The 20,021-nt window shown below is 39.9% G+C and overlaps 1 protein-coding gene across 1 annotated transcript; it reads right to left on the bottom strand.

Moving 5' to 3' along the window:
• Positions 1–516: 516 nt before the first annotated feature.
• On the bottom strand, positions 517–18,669 carry snrnp70 (small nuclear ribonucleoprotein 70 (U1)). Its single transcript, XM_062407330.1, has 10 exons — positions 18,470–18,669; positions 16,344–16,497; positions 16,197–16,259; positions 13,941–13,995; positions 11,710–11,774; positions 11,558–11,620; positions 9,659–9,740; positions 2,474–2,575; positions 1,870–1,969; positions 517–1,787 (listed from the first exon to the last, which is right to left on the bottom strand). Exons 2-10 carry the CDS (start codon positions 16,488–16,490, stop codon positions 1,058–1,060), a joined length of 1,407 nt encoding a protein of 468 aa, XP_062263314.1. The 5' UTR covers positions 16,491–16,497; positions 18,470–18,669; the 3' UTR covers positions 517–1,057.
• Positions 18,670–20,021: the final 1,352 nt, after the last annotated feature.

Genomic DNA, 20,021 nt, shown 5'->3' with positions numbered 1-20,021 from the left:
ACTGGTCTCCTGGTATCTCCTCCTGCTGGGAGGCACAGTTAACCTTCTTGTGACCGCACAATGGATGTGCCCTCCTGGAGGAGCTGGACAACCTGTGCAACCTGATTGGGCTGCAAGTATTGCCTCATTTTGGTGAAAAGGACAGTAGAAGAAGAATTAGTCAGGTAATATAAGGAGACATTTGTCTGTCGCCACCACATGCAAAGCCATTCCCTTGTTGGGAGTTGTCATACTTTTGCCTCTCTATTGCACCCGTTGTCACTTTCATTTGCACCAGCACCCAAGAATGTGAAACGGATTCAGTCACTTGTGCTTCATAAATTGATCGATTGAAATCCGGAGCAGTGCAATTATTTGTTACCACACAATTCAGATCAATGTCATTAAAGCTATATCAAAAACAATTTGTGGTCTTTTATTCATAATGAATGGTAACGAAAGGAAAGCAATGGTTGCCTTAAATGTAATAGCGGAAAGTGTTGTAGTGGTGTAGTGAAAAAGCAATACAAATGTATGTGTAATGTAGCAACTTAGGCTGGCAATCACAAATTTATTAAAATAACCCTGCAAAACTAACATACATACGACAGGATATTCCAGTAAGAACAAACAAAAAAGAAGTCACATTTCCTTCCACTTCACATACATTGAGCAGAAACTGTTAACTGTGTCCAATTTATCATACAATGTAACAAGTTTATGAATAAGGAAACCAAAAACAATCTACCCATCTCAAAATGAACAGATAATTTCAAAGTTTACTATGGGAGAAAAAAATTATTTGGAATTATTTGTCGTAATCACTGATTACATTTAGTGGCCGATTAGTTTGGAGCTGCGACTTTTGGTAAAATCAAATCAGGTATATGCATGAACTGTGTACAACAATATCGAATGTAATTTTTCAACAGATTCTTGACAGCTAGCTAAATGTGTGATACTGAGGAAGCCCTGACCCCTTTTAGGCTTTTTGATCCTTGGCAGAAATCGAGGGGCCAGTTTAAAGGATAGTAGTAAACTGATGTATGAGTGGTTGTCTACTGGGGGAGGGGCCAGTTCAGTATTCATCACCTGGTACCTCCATCTTGTAGCCATTCTCACTGGAGCCATAGCCATCAGCAGATGGCACTGACTGCTGGTCAATCATCCCATCCTGACTGTAGTCCTCCATGTGAGATGTTGGTCCTCCCTCATTCTCAATGCCCACGTCATCCTGCGGGCCCATGCCATCGCGCAGAGATCCATGCCGTTCTTCCCTGCGATCCCCTTTATCTCTCTCACCCCGCTCCCTTTTGTGCTCCCTGTCTTTGTCCCGATCTCCCCTGCGCCTCTCTTTGTCCCTGTGGCTACGCCTTCGGTCTCTGTCCCTTTCTCGGTCTCTACGCTCTTCCGTGCCCTCACCCACTTCTCCTTCATGTTCCTCCAGCACCCGCTCCTCACCATCAGGGGCAACGTCTCCCTGGCTGACCTCCTCCCCATCCAGTCCCTTGCCTCTTTCCCTGTCCCTCTTACGATCCCGGCTCCTGCTCCTTCTCTTCCGTTCTCGACTCCTCTCCCTGCTTCGGCTGTCTCCTACCATTGTCCCCCCACGCTCCCTCTCTCGCTCTCGACGCCGATTACCACTGCTAGCATCCTCTACCCCCACAGTCGGTCTTTCTCTCTCTCTTTCACGCTCTCGAGAGCGTGTGCGACGACGGCGTTCCCGTGATCTAGATCTCCGACGGTCTCTATCCTTTTCCCTGTCATGATCCCGGCTTCGTTCCCGCCGATCTCCACGTTCCCGATCACTGTGAAAAGTTCAGACAAAGTAAACTGTTATACACAGCAGAAAACAATTGTATACAATACAGGTTATCTTAAAGCACTTACCCCCCAAGGGTGCGATCGTCATAACGTGATGCATCATCTCGACCAGAGTGCTTTATGTTGACATCAGCTCCACCTCTCCTAGTGCCACCCAAACCACCACCTGATTAAGAAAATAAGCAAAACATGATTATATACTCTCGAGATTTCTCAACATTAAGCTTAAGTGTAGCATTTGCATAATGCTAGCTCAGTGGGTGACGGACGAACAAGGAGAGGAGGATGATTTTGGCAAGCAACAGCCAGTATTACTGCGACAAAGACTGACATGCCCAAAGATGCAACACTGTTACAAGGTCACCTAGACCTTTATTTCTAAGTATCGGAGGCAGATAGAAACACACAAAAAAACTAAATTAAAGAGCCTGCATCTATGTTTATCAATTAAAAAAATACAAACAAGAAATTGAACAAATACAAAAATCAAAACCAGTTTGCAGGGTAAAGGTAGTAATTTACAGTAAAGCCAAAGAATTGGGCTCTCAAATTGACAAGATGACAAAATGCACAAAACATAAAGGGGTGCTAATGCTTTCTGAAGTAACTATATTTAACAAAAACCTATCATTAGATAGGACAAAGATGCAATATCAAAACGGGGGCTGACCTAGTCTGCGAGGTTGCCATCCTTTGACAGTGCGTCCTCGTTCCACGTCCACTAGCACCCTTCTACCATCAATCTTCTTCCCATCTGCATGTTTGTAGGAGGCTGGAGGAGAGGAATAGGAGAAGGAATAGAGATGTGAGATCAGAGTATGACTTCATCAATATGGCCAAGGAAACCAACAGTGCATTATTATACTGACCAGGAGCAGGCGAGGCCGAGATGGCTGCTCTCTGGGTGAAAGCTGAAGGATAATGGGACTATACTTCCTTACACCCAAATAACTTACTTCCAATATAAATCTTGACTGTTCATTCTTTAAATAACAGTGGCAATGTGTTATAAATCCAGATTATTTTAAAGATTAACAAGGGACAATTTATATTTTGATGGATGCTCAATCTAAAGTTCAACGGTGATTAGGACAGCCAACCAGCCCTTCTGGAACAGTTGACAATCTACTTTCCATTTCTTTACCAGGAAAATGTATTTTCTATGAAAATGTTTGCGTTTGTTGAATAAATGTCTGTGCCAACAAACGTTTGTCAGTGGTCAGACATAAAATAAATTTTTCACTATAGGCAGTATATATTTTTCACCCAAAATCTATGGTCTGACAGTAATCTCTTCTGATGTGGAAACATCAATCTTTTGAAACCTTTGAGAAGAAAATAAGTGGTTTTTTTTTTTTGGGGGGGGGGGGGGGGGGGGGGGGGGGGGGAGAAGCAACCTCACCCCAGAGCATGTTGACCAGCTCTTGTTTTTGCACAAGAATCTAAACATACCAAAGCACTAGCTTTGCATAGCCTACATGAAAACAACAGTGAAGTATAGCCTACTTTTGTTTATTACAAAGTTTATATTTTATCATTGTATTTAATTTACCTTTTATTTATTGTTTAAAAGTAGCCTAAGTGGCATACGTTTCTTAATCTGTCAGATTTGTGTGCAGTTGACAGGGGCTATACAATAGGGCACATTTTTATGTATTTAAATCTTGTAAAACGCTCCAAATTAATTTGACTGTTGTATTTGAAGGTATGATTCAATAATTTTCCATGGTCCAGTATTTTTAAAAAAATAACCAAAATAAATCGCAAGAAATCTTGATATCGAATCGCAATACTTAAAGAATCGCAATACCCACAGAATCGAAATACATATCGTATCGCCACCTGAGTATAGGGATTGTATCGTATCGGGAGGTCCCTGATGATTCCCGTCCCTACCAATAACCGATTAAAATATACAATTTCAAATGGATGACTGAAGATAGCATATTAGCTCTTTCAGCAAAAATCTGCAGCATCCACATTGCAGGATGGAACGCTTCCACAGGTCCTTCATTCCTATTGTTGTCAGTCTTCAATACCACTCAAAATGTTAACTAAATGCGGTCCCCTTTTGTTTATTTATATCACAACTACTCACAACACTAATTAGACAAATTGGTGTAACAGGCCAAATGAACCCCGCCCAGATTAATCCTGGGTATACTTTGGCCCAAGCCAGAGGCCAAACTATACCTTGGGTTGTAAAATAGCCTAGGCCATACTGTACCCCTCCAGGCCAGAGTATACCCTAGGGGATGAATTGTCATCCACACAAAAGTGACTCCATGGCTCAGTTGACCTATCCCGCAAGCTTCAATCTACGGTCATCAACAGAACATGCACTTTATCTTGAAAACAATCATGATCATTTTATGTTGTTATCAGTGTTTAACTTTATACATTTATATTTTGGTGAGGACTTGCTAGTCTTAGAAGTTGAAGTTCCAGGACGTAATAATAATAATTGATCTTTATGGAAGTCTAATATTTTTTCTGGTTGAGGTAATAAAAGTCTATGTTTTAGAGTTTTAAGATTTAATTCAGATAGCTTTCTCACTTAACGTACCTGACAAAGCTGAACCCCCAATAAAATGTTGACAAATTAAGTAATTCTTGCATATTATATGGACTGAGGGGTATGAATTGACCTAGGCCATACTATACCCGGGGTATAATCTAGCCTGCAATCCAAACAATGTCTAGGCCTGATCCTGACTCAGACCTGGATCAGAGCATCAGCAAGCTACTGTAATGTAATGTGTTGCCTGGCCCTCATGTTCAATTGAGCACTAATGGGCCACACACTGTCAAGGAGTTCTAAGGTGTGGTTCTGAATCCAGCCTTCAATTGGTTAATAATTTTGGCTTCCATTGGCCATAAAGTAATTATGTTCTCATGAAATCATACAATGTGTATCAGTAAAGTTTTTAAGCATAGCACGTTCATCAAGATCTGATGTGATTTAAGTATTCCCTTAATTTATTTGAGCAGTACAGTAGGTCCATATTCTGTATTTTTATTAAATATTTATTATATTGCCTTTTTTTATTACCTTGTGTACCTAATTTAGATGATCTACTATAACAAGAATTTCCCTGACTGGAATCAATACAGTTGTATGTCCTCTAATCTCAACTAGGGCTGCAACAACTATTTGATTATATCATTATAAATGGATTATTAAATAGTTGGCAACCAATTTCATCATTGATTATTCGGATTTGCAGTTGGTTATGACGCACAGCAGGCACTGTTGCAACGACTCAAGTGGTGGGGGAGTAAGCCAGCCAACGCCATGTCTTGCGTAGTTCAAATGACAGTCTCTTCTCTGGAGAAACTGTTTGAAAAATGGCAGATGCAAACACTGCAATGTATATAGAGGAGAAAGGGCCAGAGTCATTGTTATTATAAGGATCATTACTTTTGTTAAATAAAAGCACAGCAAGTGTTAGGTATTTTTGGACGGAGCAGACGACTTCATTTGACTTCCCGACCCAGGCCTGATGGGACCAGACAGATTAATAGTTTGCATGTGCGATTAAGTCCAATTACTGAGTAAACAAGAAATCTGTTGATTGAAAGACCAACATTTCTTTGGCATAACTATAGCATTATTTTAACTTGGGAAAGCAATATCTGTAAATGTTTTGAGTAGTAAAAGCTAAAATCTTTAACATCTTAACTTACATTCTGACTAGTAAGATTCAAACACATTCTACTCAATGTTTTAGGTTGTCATGAGAGAGCTACATTTCTGTTGAAATATTTTTTTTTGTTCAAGTGTACATATCAATAATAAAAATTTTACCAATATCTGTTATGCAGATTAAAAAGGGCATTGTCTAAACTTTAAGGTAAAGTTCCTTATTTTCTATTATCAGATGAATACTCAATTAAAGCAATCAAGACATAAATCGATGATCGAAATTGTCGATTGTTGCAGCCCCAGCGTAAACGACATAACATGGAGTCACACACACAAACACCAATGCAATGAAAAAAATAGAAACAGACCTATAGCTCCAAAGTTTTTCCAATTACCTTGACTGTGGCGAGCCACCATAGTTTCCTAAAGATCGAATTTCTCTTTACACATCTCATAAAAACTTAATGTCTGTAAACATTGAGTTTGGTACAATTGCTTCTTAGAGCGTTGTGCATAATTTGCTTTGACACGTTGACCCATTCGTTACAGTTGCACTGGCTGTTGACACACACACACACACACACGTATGTATATATATATATATATATAAATATACACATACATATATACCTATATATACACACACACATATGCATAAATGTATAGACACACTCAAATTCATACTTTGTTAATGGCTTAACTGTTAATTAGAAACATCAATGGAGGATAAAAGGATGGAATCTAACAGTGAAGAACATTTATCAACAATGAATTTGGCATACTTGCTTATTTCTGTACATTTTGCCCCACACCCATTATACCACACAACCGCCTTTCAATCCATCTTGCATGATCGAAGGATGGAGAAATCCAGCCTGGTCATGGGGGCTGCTAGACTGGTCTGATGTGGTGATGATCACTGAGGGGATAACTTGTCTGTCCAAGAAGAGGTCCTTACCATAACCCATCAATAACTACCTATACTGTTAATGGTCTTACCATAATCCCTCAATGACGGGCAGCATGACAGTTCCTGCCCCTGTTGTGGGGCTTGAGCAAAATCCTTCAGCACCAAAATACACATACTGTCACAACACCTCTTTTAGGGGCCTTACCAGAACCCCAAGTCTTCCTGTGTTCACTAAGGATTTCAACTCCCTATCCAATGTTAGGGCCTTACCAAACCCCCAACAGTCCTACCAAGATGACCAACTTAAACAAACATAAAAGTAGGGGGAGGAGTTACTCAACCAGCTAATGAGAAAGTAGGAAAATAATTTGTTTTTATCTGAACTCAAATTAGACATGTTCCTACAATGTTGTGTTTTGAATATGAATTAGGCTGTCTAACTAATTTAGTATGGCCAATGTCCAAATATATTTGAAGAACATGTCTTCAGTTGATAGGAAAGCTAAATCTACTATCTGCCTTTAGGTATGTAATGAATACATGTATTAATGGCCCACGAGGTAGGATATCCAAGAGAATCCCCCCTACTCTGCCTTTTCTATTAAAGCCAGCCAAACTTCATTAGTTTAGAAAGCATTTTCTCAATGCATTCATCATTTTTTTAACAGTTGGGTGTCTCGCCAATATTTTAAGGTATAATATATCACCTAGATTAAAAATACTTAAATACAGTTTGAACTCATCGTAAATGGCATTGCAGACATCATGCACTTGATTTATTAGTATTCAGAACTAGATTGTAGACATCTTAATAGTCACAATGAAAGTATGACTTGTCTAAATTACGTTGTTGCTCCAGACAGCTGCCATCTCTTTGAGCTGGGGAAGAAACATTCTTCAATAGTGTGGACACACTAAACATTAAAGCCTTCAACAAAACCGTTGGCTGCAGAACTTGCAAAGCTGATTTCACATGGTGTAAACTTTAAATGGATAGTTCACTGAGAAATGAAAATTCAATCTATCTACTCACCACTATGCCGATGGAGGGGTGGGTGAAATGTTTGAGTCCACATGGAGCTTTTGTAGTCTCAGTGGTAAACAGTGTTGCTGCCAAATCCAATACAGACTTAAAACAGAAAAAAACATAACATGCCTCCATACTCCTTGTGTGGTGTCATCTAAATGTCCGGAAGCCGTAACAGTCAAATTATACTCTGATATCCTCCTCGGAGCTGTGTTTGCACACACGCACACATCGGAAAACCGCACTCACTGCACACAAGCTCTTGCCAAAGATCACACATTGGGTGTGCATTAGCAATACTACGTCCACTAGCATCGTCGCTTCCAGTAGTGGACCTGTAGGCTTTAAACGCAGTGTAAATGATGCTGTTTCGAGTCAATTTTGAATGTCATGGCTTGCCAACACCACACTTGTCTGTTTATATTACGTCTGAAGGAGTCACCAGTAATTTCAATTGTATTGGATTTTTGCTGCACCACTGTTTAACCCTGAGACTGCAAGTGTTTTGTAGACACACCCCTCCATTGGCATAGTGGTGAATAGATAGTGAATTTAAATTTTTCAGGTGAACTATACCTATATAAAATGTTTAGATTTGCCAGTACATTGAGAGAAGGAAGGCGCCTACATTGTTTCTCTCTAGGTGATCGAAAGTGATGATGTGCTACTGTGCCATGCACAATCAGCTTAACATCCTCAGGTCTCTATTGTCAAGTGTTCCAACACCAGCTGACAATAAGTGACAAATGCATGTTAAACATTTGAAGAAAAAACTAAATTTGCTGGTATGTCTGCAAAAATATGACTGTTGCGGAATTCTATATATAAATGCCTTTTCTTTAGACTTATATTTACGTGAGAATCCATGATTAGCTACATACCAAATAAGACTGAACACTGGATGAGAAGCTCCTAGAAATTCAGTCACTGCATTAATAAAACTCCACAAGAAGATGGTGGGACTAACAGCTGTGTTTCAACATTTCTCCTTCTTGCTCAATGAACATTATTGCGTCCATACAGCTAGTAAACAACTATTCTAAAAGCATTCGATAACCCGATGGTGGCTTTAACACAAAAGGCAGAATCATTTTGCAACAAAAAATTCACTAGTGGTCATGGTCAAAGCCTAACATCCAATTAGCATTCATAGCACTGAAAGCTCAATAGGGTTTGCAAAGATGCTTTACCCATTGAACATCGCTCATTCTTCCCTATAAAGGAGATGGAGGGTGGAAAGAAATCTTACCCATCATACAAACCCATTATACCAACCATATACTGAGCTGTGGTAGTAGGGTGTAGATGTATCATAACCATCATCATCTGCCAGCCAGCTCTGGCCAATAGCCATCACAGACGGCGGCTGCAGTGGCAATGAGAACAACACACAGTTAATATACTGTTTAGCCCCACATCCCCCCGCAGTACACCCCTGCTGTGACAGCATAGCTGTGATTCAGCAACTCTGGTCTTGAAGAGCAAATCGCACCAATAACCCAAAATGGTGTCACTGTGTTTGATGCACCATATACTTGTCTAATGAGAGTATTTTGGTATTATTCACTGTGGTATCGCCACCAGCTAAAAATATCTCACTAGTGCGGTGAAGATGAACCATTCTCACCATGACCAGGGTTGAGGACCACCAATTAAGACAAACAAGCTCAAAACCAAGTTATAAAAATAATGGGTTTCCATAAATCTTTGTCACATACGTCTGAAACCCCATTCAATACTCAGTGACCAGTCTGACCATTTGCTTACCGTTAAAGTCCAACCAGGAGAACTGCTCCTCCACAGAGCTACAACATCTAACTGTTAAGACAATGTGCCCCTTGACAGACAATGATGGTTCAGGGTCACCGAGGAAACACACTTCTACCTCTTAGTTCTCTCACTTTTCCAATGATGCCCCGCTGAATCAAGAAATTATCTTCCTCTGCCAGACTATTAGTTGGCTGATGACAAGCATCAAATACAAACACACATCACACGACAAGGCGTTTTCAACATGCAGCCATAGCCTATACATCTGTAACAAGTGCTCTGACTCCTTTGATGACAACTTATCAATTCTCTTATTAGCTATAATAGTCACCTTCCCCAGGTATTGAAACCTGCCACCCCCATATCATTACAATAACATGGATGTACAACAAAGGTTTGGGATAGAAGGTTCACCTGAAGAACCACCCTGCAGGTCACAGAGATCAGTCATCGTCAACATGTGATTAATGGTTTTGGCTCAGTGTTCCACGTTGGTACTCACAGTGCATGTCTCGTTCATGCTCATACTCAATGAATGCATAGCCGCGAGGTTTCCCTGTCCTCTTGTTGTAGACTATGTAAATCTGGAAGAAGCAGATGGAGACATCATTATACACAGACCTACCACACCCCAATAAATAAATATACTACAGACTTGCCACAATAAAAATCTTAAGATAAAAAATTCATATAAAAAGTCATGGTGTATGAATCATACGTTTCGTCACAGAGATCTGCTTAACATACACTGCTCCAAAATATTAAGTGGACACTTATTGTCACAGTATAAACCAAGCCAATCAACTTCTGGGTAGGGCTGCTCTATTATGGAAAAACATCATAATCACAATTATTTTTGGACAATTTCGAAATCACGATTATTCAAACGATTACGTGCCCTTAAGAATATGCTTAGAATATAAGTCTATGCTTTATTCTCTAAATGACTTGAGCGTACGCAATAAAGCGAATCACTTCCGGTTCAGCTAACACCGATGACGATTCCTCTGTGAAACCAGGATATCGGTGCCCGGTTATTCAAACCCTTAAATGATGGCAACCATAAAACTCTGACAGGCGCGGAGAAATGTGGGTCCGTTCTGACCGGTCTGAACAGCCAGGCGGGAGCGCGCTTGAGAATATTGGGGAGCGGAGCAGCCGCTACAGGGTGTGCTGCTGCTCTTTTTCACAACACAAACACACCTCGCCTCCTTCACTTTACAGCTGCTTGAGTGAGTGCCAGTCAGCTGGGCCGCTGAATGCTTTGGGGAAGGACTGAATGGCGCATCAGAGTCTCAAAAATGCAGAATAAGCGTTTCGACTCGATTATAGTAGTTTGGAGATCGTTTGACCCAATAATCGAATTCACCATTAAATTTCAAAAAAATCTAGCAGCCCTACATCTGGGGTAGCAAATTGTAAATCTAGGAAATTCAGCTGCTCTGGTGCAAAGTCACAAGAGATGGACTGGAGAGTAACAGCAGGGCAAACCCCAAAAGGGTATTGGTTTTGCAGGCAGATGCCACGGATAATTTTTTCATTCCTTATCCTACCTGATTGATTTGAATCTAGATTATGATATTGGTAGTGCCTTTCTTACGTCTGGTAGCAAGACATACTCAGCTAGCACAGATCATCCAGCTCCTGTAGACTGACACATCAATGCGTGCCACTGCATTTGCTTTGTTTCCCAGCACAGTCTCAAGAACATGGAGGAGACACAGACCATTACACAAAAAGAGCTGGACAGGGCAGAAGAAAGGCAACAACCCAGCAGTGAAATTGTGCAAGTAGGAGGAACCGGAGAAGGGCTTCAACTTCCACTGGACGTCATCCAGGATAACCAGTTTGGCAGTATGTCAATTATGCTTACGGGACGCATTTCCTTAGAGTGTAGCACCGACCTCACTGTGCCAGTCAATGGCACCCTGACTGCTGTTCGGTATTGGGATGAAATCCTCACGCCTACCAGAGCTGGTACAGTGGGCCATGGGTCCCCTTCTGGTGCAGGACAACACCCTGCCTAATGTGGCAAGAGTATGTAGGCAGTTCCTGGCCGCTACTTGCCCCCCAGGATTTATCTGATTGAGATGAACTTTTCACCGACACGTCAGGAGCATGCACAGGTGTCGTTTAGATTGCATGTGAAAGCTTATTTGTTGGCGTGATGAAAATTCAAAAGTTGGATAAGTCTGCAATTTTAATTTTTCACTTTGATTTAGGGGATTTTGATCCAACCATGAAGGGTTTCATTCACATCATGTTTGTGTGTGATTAAAGTGCTCCCTTAATTTTTTGGATCAGTGCCTTTTTCTGTACAGGATTCCATCAGGTTTCAGATTTAAGCAAGTGTAATTTGTACACTTGCTTAAAAAAGGTGAGAAACAGCGGCTAAACTTACCCGTTTGACGGGGCCATATACCTCAAACTCACGTCGAAGCTTGGACTCTGTGGTATCATAGTTCTACAAAAAAGACGAAATGACAGAGTAACATAATAAATTATCACATTTGCTTAATCCCAAAAATGTATGTGTGATTTGACCATACTCACCACTCGTGCAACAAACAAAGTCTTGAAGGCATCCCCTTGTGCATTAGGGTCATTATGTGGGTCCCCTGATATAATGCAAATAACACAGCAGGATTAGTCTAAATCACTCAGAGTTTAAGCATAACACCAGTCACCAATGGAAAAAGTAAATTTTAGTTAAATTAAATTATCAAACAATAGCTATTGTAAGAGCCACCATGTGTAAATAAATATGAATGTTGGTTTGATATGTTCTTAAATTATCCAGCTTTGTAGTTTTATTTTATACAGATAAATTATATTTTATATGTTGTCTGCTGTATTTAATTATATTCTGTTTGGGGTGCTGTTTGCGGCTTGTTGGTTGCGACAGTTGAGGATGCCGTTATGCAGTTCATTGCACATGCAAGTTGTTGTTATTGATCAGATGAACATCATGGTGAGTGTGAAGTCTGGAGTGGATCGCAATGAGTTTTTGACATTGTGAAAAGACAGCATCGCCCAATTCGGTAAAAAAAAAATCGATATAAGGTGCGTCTGTAAATTGTGCTGGAGCTGGAAAATAAACCCTTATCTAGATTTACCTGCCTCCTGGAAGTGTGTGACATTGGTTTTCACAACAGAGAAAGGTCTATTTGTTGGACAAGAGTCAGACTTAATAAAAACTCTGTAGCCTCAATATAAGAGGCCTTTGGTAACGTGGATCGAAGTAAAAGGGCCGCTACAGTTATCGTGGTGACAGTCAAGTCCTGCCAGCCATCTCACATGCCACCTGAATTATTTACAGCATTTCCCCGGGACACTGCAACATTTAAAGGATACATAAATAAATTAAGTATTATATTTGATTCAAAGTAATGAAATATATAATCATTAGAAAAAACATGCTCTGGATACAAGCATGCAAATTTCTTGTGACTGCTACGACAGGTCTGGACCACTAGTAAATTCTGTTAATACCTGTAAGAAAACTCAATGTGAGAAAATTGATGAAGGGGAAAAAAAATCGGTTTATACAAACATCTCTTGCATGAGGCTCAGATGTTTAATTACCAATTTGGCCAATCCCCTAAACATTGGTAAATTGTTTTCAAATTTCAGTTAGAAGTAGGGATGGGCATAATTAATCGACGATCGATTAATTGATCATTAAGAATTTCGCAGAGGAAATAATTTTTTCATCGAGAAATTCGCTAATTACACATTTGACCACGGGGGGCAGTGTTTGAAAAAAATGCCACAGGCCTACTCAGTTACCTGCGACTGGCTGCGAGTTACTGTGTATTTCCATTTCCAAGGTAAACATGAAGAGGTCATGGCGAAGTGTAGAGTGGGACCATTTTGAGCTAAAAAATGACTTGGTTCACTGCCAATACTGCGAAGCCATCCCAGACACTGGGGAGACGAGGAGCCTGGTTGTCTGACACGGACGAGGGGAGCGCGAACACCGGAGCCTCGGCCAGGCTAGCGAAGTTAGCCGGGGGTTCCTGTGTATCACGGGGATGTCAGTCCCCTCCAAGCGAGTTTTTTCGGCGGCTGAACTGACGGTCACCAGGCTGCGCTCGCGTCTGACCTCGGGGAATGTTAACATGCTCATCTTTCTCAACACAAACCCGTAGGCTGGTGCTGAGGTTGTATGTGAGTTACTGGTTATTTTTATGAAGCTTTCTCGACTCGTTGCCTTGTTTGATAATTTTGAGTTACATCTGGCAAAACCTGTCAGACCTAAGTATTATATAGATGTGGTTAAGTTGTTGTTTAACATGATGTTTTTATATTATTATTCGATTATTTTGGAGAAAAAAAAAACGAGGGTCAGTTGTGTTTTTTAGCACCGGCTTCTAGCTGTCGGCTCCGCTGCTTAAGATTACGGCAGCGCATATTTTGTTCATCTTGTAATAAAGATCTCAATGAGGAAACACGCTTTTTTTTTTCACTTCATGTTAATATAGCCTATAAATAGTGAATTTTTTAACTTGAAAATATGAATGATTAATCGAAAATTCGTCATTAATTCTCCCGACGGTCGATGAAGACTATTTAATCCAACGCCCATCCCTAGTTATAAGGCTTAAAAAGTTAATCTTCATGGGAAAGTAGAACCAGGGTTTTACTCAAGCATCTGTAGAGTACGTCTCAACACTGAGGTCATAGAGAAAGCAGGAACTTGCTCTGGGTGCATAGAGAAAATAGAGAAATAAGACCTAACACAAAGAAAAAGGGATGTACTGTAAATTACAGTGACAACTTACAAAGCTTGAGTTCTGTCTCCACCACTGCTTGCCTTCGCTCAATTTTCTCTCGCCTCTGCAAAAACAAAAGATTTGCATGAATTAAAGGTAAAACAATTTCATTATCAGATACACCTTTCTAAGGCCCCAATTTCACTGTATTTTCTACTGTAACAGATGACTCAATTTGTTGTCCCTGGTTAATTTTATGTAAAAATGTAAGTTGGCCACTTATTACTAGCTTTCACACGTAAGGTGGTGAACTGAAGCCAGGTTATTGATCCAATTCATAATTTACATTAAAACCAACATCTTAGTTTTGCTCGCGCGACATATCTGCCCCAAACAAGCCTTTTAATTAAAAAAATATATAAAACAAGTCATAGCTTTTAATAGTATCTTCTAACACTGTGCGTGTATCATCAAATCACTGCAGTGAATGTGACTGTGCATCATCAGGCAAAAAAGAGAATCCAGTGCCGAGATCACCTACAAGAAATGAAGAAACTTTCCAAATAATATCAACTGATGAAGATCAACTGATGTGAGGGAATCGGTCCGATGCCCTAAATAAAAAATACTGCTGTGACAGTGGTGCGGGGATCTGCTCGATGTTTGCATGCAAATGGAAAGACGAGGAGGGAGCAAGGGTTCAGCGATTTCTGATCTCATACATTGTGTTAGCCACAGCAGCGGCAGAGTGTCAGTGTATTATCTTTATCAGTGACATCACTGCTGTCCCATAAAATCGTTCTCTCCACCCCACTAACAAACCCCTCAATGTCAGTGTCAGAAAGTTTCACTTCCTCTTCACATCGCTTGATGCCGTGACTCCGTCAGGATTCAAGGTGGAAGCCCATTGGTCTGCCGCATAATTTAATATTCAATCCGTGCTCTGCATTGACCATTTATGATTGAAAGTGGGTGTGTGGAGGCAGATCCACGTACGAACGTTTCCAGGTGGACTGTGATTTATAAAGCGAACATTGCGTTCAGGTGTGTGTGCGCAAGGTTTTATAAATCGTAACTTTCTGTTGCGTACGCCATTTCCGGCTTTTGTACGTACATACACTTTTAGTATGAATCCTGTGCACTCTTTTATAAATTAGAGACCAGTCCAGTTGGCTGCAAGGTCATGAACCAAAATGTTAAATTAATTTGGGAATATTGGCATTTTGTTCAGAAAAAGGAGTTGGTCAACATGCTCAGTAGGGACAGGAATCGTCAGGGACTTCCCGATACAATACGATGTGTATTGCAATTTCTTTGAATGATGCCTTCAAATACAAAGCCAAATTCACTTAGAGCTTTACAAGTTTTATTTCAAATATTAACATTAACTCATTGACTGCCGGGCAGCAAATAGAGAAAATAAATAAAAATGTGCCCTATTATTGTATAGTCCCTGTCAACTGCACACAAATTGACAGATTAAGAAATGTATGCCACTGGCTACTTTTAACAATAAATAAAAGGTAGATTAAATCGAAAGAATAAAAATTACTTAAAATATAAACTTTGAAATAATCAAAAAGTAGGCTATGCTTCACTGTTGATGGCATATGCAAAGCTAGTGCTTGGATATGTTTAGATTCTTGTGCAGAAACAAGAGCTGGTCAACATGCCTTTGGGTGAGGTTGGTCCTTCCCCAAATATATCCCCCCCCGTATAAAACCAATAAATTATTTTTTTATTTACAATTTAAAAAAACGATTTGGGACAGTTTGGCTATTTAAAATCTTCATTCATAAGAATTGCAAATCATAACTAAATCGCTATTTCCCCCCCATCCCTACTAAGTACCTGGACTTGGGTGTCACACCAATTTCATTATGAACAAATTTATCTTAACATCCTTTCTGACCTGGTGTTCTACGCCATTGTTTCATATCAATCAATAGCACATCTGAATTTGTTTATAATCGGTACTTCATGAATAATTTCCGGGGAACACCGACTAGAGGGCTGAACGATTTGGGAAAATTATCTAATTGCAATCTTTCCCGCCCCAAATATTGCGATTTAAATGTCATAAATGTCTATGTGTCTAATTTGGCTCCAGAAATGAGAGCGATCGTCCTCTAACCTGAATGCCAAAGAGTCCTTGGGCAAGATACTGATCCACAAATTGCTCCTTCTCATAGAGAAAAGTACTACATACACATGCATTGTACAAATATTTGTGTGAATGAAAAACTTTACCCTAAAGCTCTTTTGAGCAGTTTTCAAGACTAGAAATGCGCCATATAAATAGAGACCATTTATCACAAATCTCACCTTTCTCTCCAGCCGCTCGTCACGGGTCTCTGCCCTCGTTGGTGGAGGAGCATCTCTTGGGTCCTAATCACAAAGGGAAGATAAACAGTTGTTGCACAGAGGAAGGCTGGTACACAATCAGAATATTGCAGAGGATTAAATGTTCACCTCGAAGTGCCTGATGAATGGAGCAATGCCACTGTAAGGCTGGTTGTGATGTTTCTCGTGAGGCAACTTCTCCAGTTGAGGCAGAAATGGAATGGGATCCCGCGGCGCAAAGAGAGCCAGCAGGTTTGGCGGAAGAAACTGAGTCATCTTTCACCTGATTTAGCAGTAAGGTGTGTCAATAGCATCAAAAACGCTGCAGACTGCTACAAGTACAATTGAGGTCAAGCAAGCCGTTTGTCTCCTATTCACACCTTGAATAAAAATCATTTCTACATCTTCATGTGTAGTTTATGAACCTTACATATATAAAATAGGTACATCTTAAACTACTTGTACAAGTGTAGAGTTTGAGTAATACACTGCCAAAGTACCTACAATGTATGTACAAGATACATTAAAGGGATAGATCAATGATTTGTTATCGAATTGTGAGGCTAGGGAAGATGCACACCATTATGGCCAATAATTTCCCAATTGGTTTTTGAAAGATATGGTTTTTATCCCACATCAAGGTTTGGATAATGCTTATAACAGCAGATTACTCCAACTTTGAAGTACTTCATGGCACATGGTATTTGTACTGTCAGTGTTAAATCAGAGATTCAGTGTCAAAATTCAGAATAACGATTATTAGTCATCAGTATTAATGTGGTATAGTTAAATGGGCTGCAAATGTAAAAACATTGTTAATTTACAAAATATAGTAATTTTAAAACGCTGTATATTAACAATATTTATTTTATCAACAAAACTTGCACAGACGACAAACCCCAAATGTCCGATTTGGGGCAAAAAAACACCCAAGACATCAAGTTAGTAATCTCTTTTCAACTATGGACAGAGATTACTAGCAGTTATCATGCCGTTACAGCCCCAACCTGCTTGCCACTCTTTTTGCTATGTATTTACAACACAAAGAAAATGCTCTGCTTGCATCTAGGAGACGTTTGAACTTTGGTAGATATTGGACAGTATCAAACAATTCATACCAGTATTTCTGGTAATTAAAGATTTACACTACAAGAAACCGTTGAGAAGATTACAAGTGTACTATTCAAGTGGTAATCATTTCATCCATACTAAGATGTTCCTGTTGCAGAAACATTTGTTGGCAGTGGATTACTCCAGCCCTACACATCACATGGACTAACTGAAGGTGCATTGTGTTAAAGGTCTAATGCTCATTAACTAAGAATTTGTTGTTATCCCACATCAAAGTTAGAACAGGCTGAATTTAGATAAATAGACGGATCTTTGGCAGTAAATACTCCAAGACACATTCAAAGTACTTAGTTATATATATATTATACACACACACAATTAGTTTAAGATGTATATGTGTGAACAAAATATTACTTATGGAAGAAAGGTACTATGAGGGTAGATACTATCAGACAAAAAATTGTTTAGTTACAGGTGTGGGACGTCTAAGCTGAAATTTCTCTTAATGAAATGACTGCTTGAGTTTAGTGCGTTTGAGATAATGTTAACATGTTACCGTTCATAATATAATCTGACTTTCATAGAATGCACTCCACTCAACGTTATATTGTTATAAAAAAAAAAAGTAAATCGCTGCTACCTAATTATCGTGCTCATTACGACTCAATGATGATTCTTTTAAATTGTGTGTAAGTTTGGGGATGGTACATTTATCAGATGCTCTTTTCAGGAGGTTGTATAGTGATACTGTAACTTCGAGCCGTAAAGAAAATTAGCGTTCTCGTCAGCTGCTCTAAGACGCTTAATCGTGTACCATAATGGACTGAATACGGCGTCGGACGCCCTCCAAATGTACATCATTACGGCTGGTTTGACAACGTAGAGAAAAACAACGGCTGGCTTGATCGCATTCGAGTACACGATGGGCCAAAACTAGCAACGGAAGAATATATTCATGTGCCAATGTCGGTCCACCCCAGCAGTGCTGCCACGTGGCCGCCGCGGAACACTTTAAACAACCAAACAGCGCATGTATACACTTACATCACCACCCTTGCGATAAATAGTCTGTGTTATATAGACAATCAGACTCACTCTGGTGTATTAAATGTGCACTCGTGAAGTGCTCTTCAACAGCCATTTGGCTAACTATGCTAACAATGAGCCTCGATGGTGACTCTTACCTTCTCTCTCCTCCGATGCTGGACAAATGTCAGACCATGGACCGTACTAACACGCGCACTCTATATGCCGGTCTCCTCGACCAACACGCGGTTAAGATATGGTTAATAACGAGTAGAAACGGTCCACTAGTGCAAGCACACTCAGGAAGGCCGCACATTAGTTTTGAGGAGTACGAACGACGGCTGTTGTCCTGGAGTAAAATGGCGGGTTACCGTATAGGGATGACTGTTGTCGTAAAGTAAACCACAGCCGATACACTTTTTTTTAAAATATATATATATATATATATCAACGTTTCAATGTGTACACTGGTGTTGATACAGTTTTAAAGTAAACAAAACAAAAAACATCAACTAAAATAGAGCAAAACTAAAATACATAAATAAAATAAATTAACTGAGGGGCGTTACTCAATCAGCATAAACCAGTGATTGTCATGTATTGAACAGATTTTGCAAGTATAATTTGTTCATTCTATCATCCAATGATATCAAGATCGATTTTGAGATATTTTCAACTGTGAATTAAGGGTTTACCTAATCCAAGTTTTTATCCTTAAATCTTAGGTTAGAGGAGAGGAGAGGCGGTGATCTAAAGGAGAGGCGGTGGTCTAGTGGCAGAAACTTGGACTATGGGCAGAGAAGGTCTCTGGTTCGTCTCTGGTCCGACTCCACGGAGAGACAACGAAAGACGAACCTGGATTGATCTGTCCAAAAATCCAAGAGTCTCCCTACCCTGTCTAGTGCTCCTGGGCAAGGCACCCTACTCCCCCATCATTTCCTCCCCGAGCTCTGTACATGGTCTCTCACTGCTCTGTGTGTCCTGCACCAGATGGGTCAAAAGCAGAGATTACATTTCCCTTCTTGAATGAGTGTGCCTTTGCATGTTTGTGCATGTGTTTGGGACTAATAAATGCATCTTAATCATAAGAGCCATCCCTGAAATGAAGTCCAAAATTGTTTTATGGAATCACACTGGAAGAAAACAGTGCTCCACAGTCTCCACAGTCTCAGGTGTCTCCTGTACTGATGGGTCAAAAGCAGAGATTACATTTCCCTTTTTGAATGAGTGTGCCTTTGCATGTTTGTGCATGTGTTTGGGACTAACAAATGCATCTTAATCATAAGAGCCATCCCTGAAATGAAGTCCAAAATTATTTTATGGAATCACACTGGAAGAAAACAGTGCTCCACAGTCTCAGGTGTCTCCTTTACTGATAAGAGTTGTTATTCCAAATATTTATTTCAAGTAGGAAATTACTGGTTTGATAAATGTCATTCAAAATGTTGAATATTACTTATTTTTACTATATTTAGGATCGGAGGAGTTATGTATAATTTCTTTAAGTTATATAACAGATATGAACAGAATTTACAAGTGGTTCTGACCTTTTGCAGGAGTCTTATGAAATAAGGTTCTGGTGCGCACGTGGTATCTGCCAGACCACAGTGCATTTTGACTTTTTGTTTTTCTGTGGAAGAGACAGTACAAGAGGTAGTTGTACATTACATGACATTAATGTTGACTGTCAAATTGAAAAGAGAGTCACAG

This window comes from Platichthys flesus, chromosome 16 (assembly GCF_949316205.1).
Source record: "Platichthys flesus chromosome 16, fPlaFle2.1, whole genome shotgun sequence".
Taxonomy (NCBI): domain Eukaryota; kingdom Metazoa; phylum Chordata; class Actinopteri; order Pleuronectiformes; family Pleuronectidae; genus Platichthys; species Platichthys flesus.
This window is presented reverse-complemented; position numbering and strand designations above follow the sequence as displayed.